The 14,310-nt window shown below is 38.8% G+C and overlaps 1 protein-coding gene across 1 annotated transcript in view; it reads left to right on the forward strand.

The window, feature by feature from the left end:
* The first annotated feature begins 893 nt into the window (after positions 1–893).
* Positions 894–14,310, forward strand: part of vwf (von Willebrand factor) — a 29,042-nt gene continuing 15,625 nt past the window's right edge. Inside the window, exons 1-24 of the mRNA XM_088417531.1 lie at positions 894–1,011; positions 1,089–1,140; positions 1,339–1,482; positions 2,396–2,498; positions 3,609–3,817; positions 4,037–4,158; positions 4,570–4,789; positions 5,401–5,523; positions 5,602–5,713; positions 5,788–5,834; positions 5,982–6,118; positions 7,220–7,358; positions 7,586–7,686; positions 7,782–7,977; positions 9,287–9,502; positions 9,599–9,845; positions 10,946–11,040; positions 11,330–11,481; positions 12,250–12,353; positions 12,415–12,553; positions 12,648–12,782; positions 13,302–13,448; positions 13,532–13,672; positions 13,831–13,929. Coding sequence (XP_088273657.1) covers positions 1,006–1,011; positions 1,089–1,140; positions 1,339–1,482; positions 2,396–2,498; positions 3,609–3,817; positions 4,037–4,158; positions 4,570–4,789; positions 5,401–5,523; positions 5,602–5,713; positions 5,788–5,834; positions 5,982–6,118; positions 7,220–7,358; positions 7,586–7,686; positions 7,782–7,977; positions 9,287–9,502; positions 9,599–9,845; positions 10,946–11,040; positions 11,330–11,481; positions 12,250–12,353; positions 12,415–12,553; positions 12,648–12,782; positions 13,302–13,448; positions 13,532–13,672; positions 13,831–13,929 — 3,186 coding nt within the window. The 5' untranslated portion in view covers positions 894–1,005. The remainder of the gene's footprint in view (positions 1,012–1,088; positions 1,141–1,338; positions 1,483–2,395; positions 2,499–3,608; positions 3,818–4,036; positions 4,159–4,569; positions 4,790–5,400; positions 5,524–5,601; positions 5,714–5,787; positions 5,835–5,981; positions 6,119–7,219; positions 7,359–7,585; positions 7,687–7,781; positions 7,978–9,286; positions 9,503–9,598; positions 9,846–10,945; positions 11,041–11,329; positions 11,482–12,249; positions 12,354–12,414; positions 12,554–12,647; positions 12,783–13,301; positions 13,449–13,531; positions 13,673–13,830; positions 13,930–14,310) is intronic.

Below are 14,310 nucleotides of genomic sequence, written 5' to 3' on the forward strand. Positions count from 1 at the left end.
TTTTTTTTTTTTTCATCAGAGTTTAATTAATCTTACGTGCATGTTTTTACATGGGAAAAGTTAAAGTGACACCAAATAAATCAAAAGTGCTTGAAATTTAAAAAAAAAAGAAAATGTCAATCTCTATTTAAACTTGAAATATTTTTCATCAATTGAACCGTTTCAGGATAAAAATACAATACATGTAAATTAATTTGGAACATTGAAACAGGAGCACTAATATCTTAAACATTTTTACATGGAAAAAAAGTTAATACATTTCACCTTTTTTTTTTCAGGTGATGTACTTAAAAAAATACAGAAATGTAGATTGTGACCCACAAATCGTTATGTGGGGAATTGCTGATATGACCTTTAATTGCAATCTTTATTTTCTGTTCTCTTCAGTCAACCAAGGAATGTTGTGACATTATCAGGAAATGTTTTTTGATTCCCACCAGGCTCCTGATTATTTCCCCGCGTATAGGTGACTTTTTTTCCTAACCTTTTCGAAGGGCTCGTTCCCACTGTTTTCATGTAATTTCTGGCATAAATTACTCATTTGTTTGTGCGTGTAGCGACCAAACCTTCAGTTCTCGCGTGACATATCTTTCCCAACAGTGTGTTTTGTCACACAATTGTTTTGGTTGGCACCGATGCAGGTTTGTACCAGCAAGCTAATCACTCAGCCAGACCATCAGTAGGCATATCCTGGCATTGTCTCACTGAGGCGTTCTGATGGTTTCTCTCTACATGTATCGTCTGATATTCTGGCCTTCTTGACATAACCTGATGTAGGAGGGAGGAATGTTAAGGCCACGATAACAAGGTGGGAAGGACTTTCCTTGATATAAATGAAGAACTTTCCAGTGAGGCTTTTTACATTTTTGACCCCATTCCCAGTTGAGCCCTTTATGTGACGGAGCAACCATGTAAAGCCTGAAAAGCAGCATTTTGGGGGGATTGTAACAGCCTTTTTTCTTCTTTTTTTTCTGTGAGATTTGCAGATTAGCCGAGCGTGGAGCCATGGAGGTACAGTACTAATTTCTTAGGAAGTCAATTTAAGAGGATCATGGGACTGAAGCATGTTGTTGTTGTGTGTGTTTCAGTTGTGTGCGGGCAGGTGTTTGAGAGGAATTTGGCTTCTACTACATCTGACAGGTGGGTGGTAAAAATCCTATTCTTAACTCCTTGAACCTTTCTAAACTAAGGCGCAGTTGTCTGTTATTCCGCGCAATTGATATTAAACCAAGTTAAAGACACTTCATACGAAGACTATTGTTTTTATTTATTGCTAAATTGTTAACCTCCAAAATGAGTCATTTTGAAAGCTAATAGATTTTTGTGTGTGTTTTACAGCATGCGTGGCGGGTATGACGGGGAGGTGCAGCCTTTTTGGAAGACACCACGTTCACACCTTTGACGGTGTTTTGTATGAGTTTCCTGGTGACTGCAGCTACCTGCTGGCTGGGGACTGCAAACGTCGCTCTTTCACGCTGCTGGGTGGGTGAGCCTGACAAGGAACTATGTTGAGCATTGATGACTACATACCGCAAGGGGCTAGAATTTTTTCTGTGGGGTGACCAGGATGACATCACCTGTGACAGGTAGTCATGCATGAATGCATGCATGCATTATTCTGTATTATACAATGCACAGTCAGGGCATATATATGCAGTTAATATGAATAACTTGTGAAATGTTTTAAGGATTCTAAGAATGCTGCATGCATGTAAAATGGCAGAAAAATCACAGATATCAAAATGTTCCCCTTTGTGTGAGGGTGGCCAAAAGTGTAGCTCTGCTCCTTCATACTACCATTTTATAATCCGGTCCACAGACTATTAGCGATATTGCCAAAACTCTTGTAGTATTTTTATTTTTTTTTATTGTGTTGCACCAATTTAGTTGCTAAGTAACTGCCAAAATAAGAGCCACAAACACATTGACAAACATGTATTGTTTAATGAATGCCACTGTGACTGTATCGATCAAAGACACTCTATTCTCAATAAATTTGGGTTAAGATAACCTTATTTAGGTCCATAATGGACCAAGCCATTATATGGATCAATTTGAGAATACAGTGTTTTCTCATTTGTTTTGTATAAAAATAGACGTTTTGTATCAAATTTCACCATAAAATAAATAATATTGATCCAAGCAGGGGTTCAGCTAATATGTGACCAAAATAAAATTTGGCACAATTTTTGGGTCACTCACAACTTTAAAAGATGTGGGTCATTTTTTACTGACAAAGTGTAAATTTGTGTTAAATTGATCCTAGTAGTGAACGGTTTTCGACTCAGATTGGATTGTTTCTGATCCAATGTTTTTTTAAGTGTGCATTTGTGCCAGGTGTGCTTCATTTTGGTGCAGTAGAAGTTAAAAAATGTGCGCTGTAATTCACCTGCAGGTGATTTTGTCGGGGGCAAAAGAACCGGAGTCACACTGTTTCTCGGGGACGTTTTTGAGCTGCATCTGTCTGTCGATGGAAGATTATCACAGGGTGAAAACAGGTAAAACTTAACATAAGAAAGAAAAGCCTCAGTAAATATTGGGACACAAGAGCCGGTCTTGGGACTTACGATTTCCAGCCAGAGGGCTATATAGGAAAATAAGTAAATAAATCGTTAAGTGGAATCTTAGGAATAACTTGTTTTTTTGTATGTTTGTTTTCATAGAGACGCTGTGTAATATTTGACAGTTTTTCATTACGGACAGCAGGAGGTGCTGCATTTACCATTGCCCGTAGCTGTAACAAACATGGCGGCCTCCGGAGAAGTGCCAGCCTCCATGTAATATAATTTAATGACAACTAGACCTACGATTATATTTAAAACGTACAGTTGGTCATTAAGGACACATTTATTTGCAGGTATAATCATTTAATTTATTCCTTTTTAATGAAGGACGGTCTAAATCTTACACAGTGTCCCTTTAATTGCTACAGAGCAACAAAGATGTCCTGAGGCACATAGACATTGCCCAAAAAATGTTTTCTGTGGTTAGAAGTTTTCATGATTACAAAATATTAAATAAAATTAATTAACAAAGTTGCCTTTGTTTTATAGTATGTGTAAGATTTACCTCCAAAACTTACGTCTATGCTATAATTATCAGCATTTTATTGTCGAGTTTATGCAATGACTAAGAATATTTAATTATCTTAGAACTAACATATAAATGTTTCCATTTACCACCTGCAATGTCCTTACACCTTTATAGATAGCACTTCAGTAGCTCATATCGTTATTATCATTATTATTTTATCATTTAACTTTGCATTTAGATAACAAAATACAGTTTGCTCCTACAACAGTGTGAATTTACAAACAAGGAAAAACAAGGAACAAACAAGGAAACTAATTGTGAATAGTGTCACGTCATGTTCAATTAAAAAAAAAAAAAAAAAAACTTGCTTCAGGTCCCAGGGATTAATGCTGCACAAATTTAGAAAGTTGCTTCTCAAATAAACTTCATGAAACTGTTCTGAAAAAAATATATAGGCCAGACAGACATGTTCTGAGCAGTCGGAAGGAATTAATCAACTTTTTGCCACCAAATTGTCACTATGTAACCACAACCAAGTGAGTTCGTTTACAGAGACTTTGTGTGTCACCTTGCAGACTTACTCTGCCGTACGCATCCCACTCCGTGTTTGCTGGTCAGGAGCTGGGCTTCTTCAAGCTGTGGAGCGAGGAGTTTGGCTTTACGGTGACCATCGACAACGCAGCCAACATCGCCCTTACACTCACTAAACACCGCGCTAACCATACCTGTGGCCTCTGCGGCAACTTCAATGCAGTAGCGGCAGATGAATACACTGCTCAAGAAGGTACGTGCATTGGCAACTTGTGTGCATATACCAATTTTTTTCCTGAGGTTTTCGGAAATGATTTGAGTCACCAGAGCTCAGAAACAGGAAGGGAAGCTATTTCACACAGGAAAAGATAACAGGTTAAAGAAAAAAAAATCTAAACAAAGCAAAAAGTAGCTGCCACACGAGATTAATGAGGAAACTGTCAACATCTTTATGTGCTGTGCGTCGTTTCAGGATTCCTCACCGAGGATAGCTACGACTTTGCCAATTCATGGGCGGTGAGGGGAGCGGGTCAAGCCTGCAGACGTGTCTTTCCGCCCAATCTGTCCTGTAACAGTTCCAAAGACACTTCTGAGGTCAGTCACGTACATTTACACAAAAAATAAAACAGCGCTTGGAAAAACCAAACATCCTTGACTGAGAATGAAGAATGACTAATAAAAAGCAAAATCAAAGCACAGTCTCTCAGTCCGTCTATGCTACATAGCAGCGAAAAAAATTGTCAATATTGCTTCAAGCAAGTACTTGCAATATTGGACACATTTGTTTATTTTTTTTCAATAGATGTACTATTTTGAGGTGTGTCTGACATACTTTTGTCAAAATCTTCCAAGAATTGATATTTACAGCAAGCTATCACCCTCTTTTATGAAAGTAGCTGAAATGAGCTTAGGCGGAGCATTACTTATATAATTCCTAGACCTCTGCAAACTCATTAAGAGATAATGATAAGGTATGAGCGCTAATAATACATCTTCTCGCCATAGATTCTATCTAGCTGCAGCGTGTTGCAGACATCCGCCGTGTTCCTGCACTGTGCCCACTTGGTATCACCCGAGGCCTTCCTGTCCCTTTGCCAAGAGGAGGCGTGCCACTGCGGCCAGGGTGACGCCGAAGACTGTTACTGTCCAGTTCTTCTCGAGTACGCCCGCACGTGTCATGCCCATGGCATGCTTTTACGTGGGTGGCAGCAAGAGAGTGAATGCTGTAAGTTGGCATGAACTCATCGAATTACACAAAATAAACAGGTGGGGGAAAAAAATCTGCATTGTACTTCAGAAGGGGCACAGATAAATTTGCAATAATAAAGAATGGAAAGTAGGAATTAATTTTTTTATCTGTTTTTTTTTTTCAAATAGTCAAGTAAAGGAACATGAAAACAAAACTAGCAGTAACTGAGTTAAAGACATAGATAAGAGGAAAACTTTTACTTTGATAGTGGTCCTTCAAACATTGGCCAAAATTATCAGCTGATACTTGAAAAACAAGTACACAAGTAATCTTGGTCAAATTGTTTATTACACAGAATTATATACCGTTCCAAAAAGTACTGTAAACTTTATTTTTTACTGTGCTTGGGTGAACATTGTAGTTGTGCAAAGAACGGACCTGACATTATTTTACACACAAACCTAAGTCTTCTGTTTGTTTCTTTAAAAAAAAAAAAAATCAGCTATACAATGTCCATAAAGGCATCCTATTCTATAATTAAGTAAATCACATATAGTGGAAAATCTATTTAAGTACAAAGTATTTGGACTTTGCTACTTAATTCCTAACGCTCAAAACAAATCTATATTATGTGTGTGTGAGAACAGTCCCCAAATGTCCCATTGGAATGCACTACAGTGAATGCACCAAGTCGTGCTCCACAACCTGCCACAGTCTCAACATCCAGGAGGTCTGCAAAGAGGAGTGTGTGGATGGATGCACATGCCCTGGTACTGTAACTCCCTCAGTGACTGCTTTTCTACCCCTTCAACTTGCAGTTAGTGCATGAATGCGTGTGTGCTTGTCAGCTGGTAAAGTGTTGGACAGAAACCGCTGTGTGGAGGTGTCTCAGTGTTCCTGCGTGCACATGGGCCGACACTTTCCCCCTGGCTCCACCATATCTCAGGATTGCAACACCTGGTGAGTGCATAGACAAATTTGCAGAATATGTGAATCAATAGGCGCATGATGGGTTTTTGTGTAATTCCCCTCAGTGTGTGTCGACACGGGTCGTGGGAATGCACCAATGAAGGCTGCCCTGGTGAGCAACATAAACATCTATTGCGTGGTTCAAGTGGCACATGTATTTTTCTCTCAGCGGTTCAGTTTGGGACTTGATACAATTCTCCTTATTTAAATATTCCTATTGATAATAATTTTTCCTCATACGCCATCATCTACTCTCCAGGTGAATGCCTTGTGGTGGGTCAGTCTCACTTCAAGACCTTTGACAACAAATTCTTCACCTTCGCCGGCCCATGTCAGTACCTTCTGGCCAGAGATTGTGCTGAGCAGGACTTCACTGTCATCATTGAAAATGTGCAGGTAATTGATGCCCACACAAATGTTTTCAAACCTGTTTTTTGTTTTCACTGAACACGGAAGGAAGTAAAAACCATTATACACCCATACATCCATTTTCAGCAATCATATCCTCTTCCCATCCCAATTCACTCTGAGCGAAAGGCAGATTACACACTGCATAGGTCACAAGTCAGTCATAGGTTACATAGAAAAAGTAAAGCATTCACTCTAATGTTTACATTGTCACCATCGGATGTAATATTGAAAAATGCTAATCAGGATCATTCATTATAGTTGTAAATCCTCAGAAAATGTTCAGAATCTTTGTTTATGTTGTTTTTATGGAGCCTGAGGGCCAGGACTGCCAGACTGGCAAACAGATTCTACCCACAGGCCATCCGGATTCTCAATAAATCCCCCATCTGCTTCATACTGCATGCATAAATAATGTTTTGCACTATATTATTAGCACCATTGTTTTTGTTTTACTGCTATTTTTTGCTATTTTCATTGCTGTTAATTTATTTGCTCGATTATGGAATGTAGTCGGCTCGGGAAATAAGAATGTCATTGTGTAGTGTAATAATGCTATACATACGACAATAAAACTCTTGAATCTTGAATAAGCGTGTCCCGATCCAATATTGATTTTGGCTATCGCTGTGATAACAGCCCAAAATACAGGACCAAAATCTCAGATATCAACACTTATACAAGCAGTCCTTTTCATTCTCCGCTACTGCTTGTCTATCCAGCAATGGGTCATATTTTAATCATACCTACCGGTGCTGACTATTGTTCTTTGTGTCAATTTTATAATTTGATCAAGGCTTGTCTTATATTTCACGCTAAAAAAATAAATAGAAGCATGGTAGAAGACATTATATTCAATATATATATATATGGTTTACTTATGCGTCTTGAAGACCACAGCACGTATAAAGTGAGTGTATGTCATGACCATAGTAGTGGAGCACCATTGTAGAAGATAACTTTTCAAACATGACTTATCACCTTACGTAAGAACTCACATAACATTTTTGGCAGGCTGATAACTCAGCATTTTCTTTCCGTCACCCTTTGTGTGCATGCCTGACAGCTTATTATTGAACTGTCTTTCAGTGCGCAGATGATCAGGAGGCTGTGTGTACGCGTTCTGTGACCCTCAGTTTGCCTTCTCTGGAGGACATGACAGTCAAACTGAAGCACGGAGGAATGGTTTCTGTCAACGGCATGGACATCCAGACTCCAATGCACCATGGTACGGCATTTTGGTGGGGACCAGCTGCCTTTTGTCACTCAAAAAAATGTCACATGCAAGAGACTGAGAGATTCCATGCGACATGGAAAAATTGATGACTCTTTACTGCTCATGGTGTGGGGTGTACTCAAAATGACTAACACAGTACACCACACATTTAATGATGTCATAGTAAAAGATGAAGAAAAAAAACTGAAGGAGCTAGGTTAACACTTCTCCATTTCCAGGTCGCTTGCGTATTCAGAAATCCGTACAGTCATCTGTCCTTCTAAAGTATGGAGATAACCTGCGTCTTGACTGGAATGGGAGGGGCCGAGTACTCCTAAAGGTGAATCTAGCCCCTAATGTCATGCTTTAGTTAATATATGCAAGGAAACGTGGCTATCAAAACTTGGTTTTAATATGCCATCCACATTTTCACAGCTGGGCCCACGCTGGGCAGGGCGGACTTGCGGCCTGTGTGGTAACTACAACGGTAACCAAGGCGATGACTTCTTGTCTGCATCTGGACTGGTTGAGGCGGGTCCAGTGGCGTTCAGTCAGTCCTGGAGAATCAATGGCGACTGCAAGTCCTCCCACAAAGTCGCAACAGATCCCTGTGCCGTCAATCCCAAAAGAGGTAAAGGGTTTAGGGACTTCATTTAACAACCCAGGTCAAACCTAGCTGCTTACCAATATACAAAACACAAATAATGTTTAAAGAATATACAGTAATAAACAATTTTGCCAAAGTATGCAGGCGCACAAGTGATTTAAAAATGTGCATCTTTGCAAAAGGTGTTAATTTTTGTAAGAATTATGGAATGGATCTGAAAAAAACATGAATCACTTAACATTTTCAAAGAGAGGTTTATAAAATGTTTTACATAAATCCATGAATCATGCATTACCTTGAGATTCTGCGGAAATGTATTAATTATGCAGAAAGTATATGTATTTCTGTTCTGTTCTATTTTTGATACATTACATAATGTTATTCAATATAATTAACCTAGTATCTGAATATGATGTCATAATATAGAGAGAACAAGCGGCTTGACTTGATAAATTCTTGAACTTTTTCCTACTTCTTTTTGAACATATAAACTGTGTTCAACATCATATCCAATAGTGATGCTTTTCTTTTTTTAATTTTTTTTTCATTTACTTTTGTAATGTGATTATGTGTTCAGTAAATCAATGAGTAATCAAAGATGCTTAGTTTTCAATCAGCATGTGTCACTGTCGATTAAACCAGGGATTCCCACACGTTTTTTCAAAACGCCCCTAAATAATTTTCAGCCCCCCACCTCTACATATGACAAAAATTAATGTCCTTATAATTACTGTTGATCCCTGTTATTTTGGGAGGGTGGGTACCCCACATATTATTAGGGCCTACTAAAATGCATTTGGACAGAACAAATCCTATTTTATTCATTAGAATTTTTTTAACACTGGTGCAGAATTTTGACTATTTTGGGGTAATTTTCTTCCACATCAATCTTGTTTATTTTAGCCAAGTGATAGCACACTCCTGATATCGTGATAACTAAATAGTCGTGCCATGTTGAACTTTGACATGTTGTCACCATCTGGTTGAAATTTCAGCTTCCTAGTGTCTGCTTTTCAATGCTTTTATGTAAAGATCAAAGAATTGGACAAAATACAGAACAAGAGTTAAATGAATTGTCTGATTAATCCGTATTTTTTTTTTCCAGCCAAAAATCATCATTGGCCACAGAAAATCCATATCAGATAACTATGTTCCTATTGTCCAGGGCATTGGTGCCATCTTATGGCATTTCACTGCATCGCAGGACAAGTGTAGAATAACAGTACATCCATATTCCACAATGTGCATTGTTCAGCGATTTGTTAAAGTCGATGCCACAGAAATTGATGTCACTGTATTCCTAATCTCCAATCTGTCCTGTTCTTTTTTTTAGTTCGTTTTGCAGAAGAAGGTTGCTCAATGATGATGTCAGATGTGTTCATCCCATGTCACTTCCTAGTCAACCCAGCTCCTTTCCAGCGATTCTGTCATTATGATGTTTGTTCATGCGTGGACGGCGAGGAGTGCCTGTGCTCCGCCCTGGCCTCCTACGCCTCTGCCTGCGCTGCCAAAGGGGTTCTGCTCCACTGGCGTTCTCCTTCGCTCTGTCGTAAAAACACTCATTTGTATTTACACTACTCACAAAGATTTTAACCTGGAATGAATGAATGATGACATTGAACAAATCAATCCTTTCAATCCTCAGAAATGGAGTGCAACAGAGGCCAGGTGTATGAAGCTTGCGGTAGCGTGTGCGACCGCACCTGTCGCTCCCTGTCCGGAGCGGAAGGTGGATGCGAAGGGGAGAGAGTGTGCGAGGAGGGTTGCTTTTGCCCGGCTGGAAAGTACCTGAGCGACTCTGGAGAATGTGTGACGGCAGACCAGTGCTCGTGCCTGCATGACGGGCAGCTGTACCAGCCCAATGACGTCTACGCTGATCACAGCAGCATCTGGTTTGTGGATGTAATGTGCAAATACGCATTGTTATGTGATGTCAGTATTTTGGTTATAATTAACTCATTCACTGCCAGCCCAATTATAATGGAAAATGGCTTCTATATAACTGACACCAATAAAAATTGGTCTATAGTCACTAATGGTACTAAATGAGTTAATTTGGGAAGAAATAATTTTACATGCACAATTAATACCTTTTAAAAACACATTTTACCACTTGCTATCAGCTAAAAATGACATTCCATGTACTCACAGGGCTCATGTGACAACCAGTCATGACTCAGATTGTGAATGTCACATGAATCACACTGTAAAAACAGTTGGGTGAAAAATAACCAAATTACATTTCAAAATAGACCGACCCAATATTTGGTGCAATTTGACCCAACTTTCTGAGTTGTTTTACATAAAACGATACATTTTTTTGGGCGGTCATATACAAAACGACCCGTTTTCTTAGAGTTTCTTTGTGCAAAACAACCCAGAAAAGTTTGGTCAAATTAACCCAAATATTGGGTCATTCCTTTTTTTTATCCATACTTGGATTTTTAACACAATTATTTTTAGATTGCAGATAAAAGGTGAGCTGTTATTGTTTGTTAACTGAGCACACATGAGGGAATTTTCAGTCAGTAGAATGTGGAAAATGTGTTTTTAATATTAATTAAGCATGAAAACTAATTTATCTTCAAAAATGTGTATTCAAGAGATTAAAGGGATTTATTGTCATATGTATAGTTGTACCACTCAATGAAATTCTTATTCTATTCACTTCACCGAGCAGCAGACCATATTCCACAAATAAATAGCAACAAATAAATAGCAATAAACATCAAACAGAAACAATGGTGCAAATAATGTAGTGCAGAATATCATGTAGTGAAGAATTTATACAAAAAATATTACCTTTTTACCACTGAAAATGGTTAAATACGTTTATTCCTGGGTTCCTTTGAAATTAGAAAAAAAATTCTACCATCACACCACCACACATGCCATCTAAGCATTTTAAATAAAGCAGGTTTTTGTTGAAAATGTGAGCAGCATTGCCTTCATCGAAGATTTGCTTTAATCTTTTGTTTGTTTATATTTACAGTTACTGCGAGAATGGATCCATGCGCTGCAGCTCTGCAGAAATGAGCACTTTACTGTCCGATCTTTTCTACGATGATGACCCGGCACCCTCCAGAGGTGAAATTCAACACATTTTAATTCATTTTAATTATAATGGCTCCCTTTTTATTGGGTGATAGGTTCAGAATAGAATACAATGTGTTACATCATTGTCTAGCATGCAACAAAACCCATTTCTTCGAAGTTCCCTTGTTACTCGGTTGCTAGTGAGTAACTTACTGCCATTGATAGATAGACTGTAAGTCAAAAATCAATTTGAAATATGCTAGTAATGAGTGTGCTAAGTTTTTTTGGTCCCTCAATAAAGACCTAATGTGACTTCCTTGTTGGCATTGGTACTTGGCAGGAAGGCGTTCTACAACATGCCTCCCTCCATTGGTCCATGCAAAGTGTGGCGCTGGGGAAAAAGGCTTGGAATGTGCCCGAAACTGCCAGAATGTCGACCTCCCTTGTGTTTCCCTCGCCTGCATCCCCGGTTGCCTCTGTCCACCCGGCACAGTAGGTAGTGGTAGCTTCACGCATGCAATTGATATTCTTTAAAGGGGAAGTCAACCACCAGCTTTTACTGGCCATATGTTATATACATCTCCATTATAGTAGTATTAACATGGCATTTTGATTAATATTGCTTTGTGGAATATGAATTAAGCAGCAAAAGCCACCAGTTGTTCTCCATCTCAGGGGTTAGCCATTTTGCCAATTGGTGTCGACTGACAATGTCATCACAGTTGCTTGGGGCTCATTAACGATTTATCGCGACTGTTTGCAAATGTCACATAACCAAACTCAAAAAACAGTGATCATTATCTGAGGCCTGAGAAACTGTGATGTCATTTTCAATCGACATCAAGTGGCAAACGGCCACCCACTGACATGGATAAAAACCACTGAATCTTGCTGTGTAATTAATACTCAGTAAACATAATATAAATCATGATACAGTGTTTAGAGCCAGTACAGACATTTTGGCGACTTTACATGAACCCTGAGGAGATTGAACGAGCCGCTACCTCCGCAAACACGTTAGCATTCGCTTCTCACTGGGATAGGGGCATAATGGCGTTGCAGAGAACATTTTATTAGAGACCTAGACCTGCTTCATATAGTTATTAAAGTAATAAAAATGATACTCTATTTTTTTAAAATGGGTTGACTTCCACTTTCATTGTATTATAAGTGCTGAACAAAGATTTGTCTTTTGATGAAGTACTGATTGAGAGCATTTATGTGACCAAATGAAACAGGGTTTGAGATCCTATGTTTCAGGTACGCCACCACGGGAACTGTATTGTGCCAGAGCAGTGTCCTTGTTACCATAACAACAAGCCGTATGTGTCAGGACAAAGCATATTGGTTGACTGCAACACCTGGTAAGCAGATTTTTGGGGGACAATTTTCTCTGCGGTTGCATAACCAGTTTTTATTTTGCAGCATATGCGAGAACAGAAAGTGGCGCTGCACCGACAAGTTTTGTGACGGTGTGTGCCGCATCGTGGGGGAGGCACACTACATCACCTTTGATGGCCTTAAATACTCCTTTCCTGGTCTCTGCCAGTATGTCCTGGTCCAGGTAAGATTAGTTCAAAGAAATAACTTATGTTGTGTGTTAATGTTTATACACCTCTGTCCCTTATTTATACTGCGATTGCGCGAAATGCATACAGGATATGTGTAATGGAGAAGAGGGCACCTTCAGAGTGCTTGTGGAGAATGAAGCCTGTGGCATTGTGGGACATCGCTGTACCAAGTCTGTGTCGGTCTACTACCAAGGAGGATTGATTGTGATGCAAAATAACGAGGTATTTGGACGCTTCAATTTTTTTCACAATAATATTAATAATGATGTCATTGTTCGCCGTGTTGATGAGATAATAATAAAGCTGCACCCATTCATTTTTTAAATTCAATTTTATTGTATACATTTGTTTTTCATTTATTTTATGTTATTTAATTGTTTGCAAATTCAACTTAACTTTTTGTAATTTGTGTGTGATGTTAGGCAAAAAAATAAAAACGCGGGCTAGCGGTAATGATGTCATTTTCTGTTGACCGCAATTGGGAAAATATGTTTTATGGGTATTAATTGTACATAAAAATGTGTTTTTAGCTATAAAACTAATTGAAAAAAATATAGACTTTCTACTGCTGAAAACTAAAAAAAAGTGAGTTTTTGAATTGCCAACTGCAAATAAGTCTAGATTCACAAGCATTTCAAATGTGACAGTACTTGTATTACTGTAAGAAGTTTTGACCTGTTGCGAGTTAGCATCATACACCTCAATTTTTTATTTCAACAATGCGTTTTTATCATTGGGCAGGTGAAGATGAAGGCGCCGGTACCACAGAGCGCTCAAGTGGAGATCATCCAATCTGGTCAATTTTACACCCTCCTGTTGGGCAAACACATCTCCCTTAGCTGGGACAAGGGAACCCATCTCCTAGTCCACATATCCGCAGATTACAAGGCACATACTTTATGGGGGGGGGGGGGGGGTTGTTTTAAATCAATTGTGACCGTATTTTTTCCTTGTAATTTTCCCACGTGTAGAATCGGGTGTGTGGTCTGTGCGGTAACTTTGACGGCAACGTGAATAATGATCTAGTCAGCAGTAACAATCAGCTGGAGGTGGACTCTTTACACTTCGGGAACTCTTGGAAGGTTGCTCCCAGCTGCGCTGATGTCACACAGGTAATGGTATTAGAATCAACTCATTGAAAACTATGTAGGACAGTTTCAGATTCAAGTGTAAGACAATAATGTATGTAAAGGAAATCTGAGATTACTTTCAATTATTTACTTTATTTCAAAATGTCGCATCACTTATTTTTTTTTTTGTTTGTTTACAGGTAACTGCTCCATGCGCTGACAACATTGTAAGACTGGTAACAGTGGAGCAGTCATGCCGCGTGCTCACTGGCTCTCTCTTTAAAGAGTGCAACAGTCAGGTGAGTCAGAAACAAGGGATATTAAATGTATTATCATGTATCATATATGTATTTATCATGTGTTGTATCATGTGACATTTTCAAGCTTTGCTGTGAATTTCTGCCTTGAGCACATGTGATACTCATTTTGAGTCGGCAGCAAGAGGAAAAAAAAAATGTTCTTTAACATCTTGAGACCCAGCCAATTCATTTGTGTCCACAGTCAAGCTACTCTAGTGTCCTCTTCTAAGTCCTTGCAATTAACTTTGCTGTCTTGTCGAGACAAAATGGACACAACGGTGGACACAAATTAATAGGCAAGATCTCAGGAAGTTAAAGGTATTCATTGGACATGAAAAACAATTCAGTTATTGACTACAGATAAAACATTACCTTTTTACT

This window comes from Hippichthys cyanospilos, chromosome 6 (genome assembly GCF_059441005.1).
Source record: "Hippichthys cyanospilos isolate Australia breed blue-spotted pipefish chromosome 6, RoL_Hcya_1.0, whole genome shotgun sequence".
In the NCBI taxonomy this organism is placed as follows: domain Eukaryota; kingdom Metazoa; phylum Chordata; class Actinopteri; order Syngnathiformes; family Syngnathidae; genus Hippichthys; species Hippichthys cyanospilos.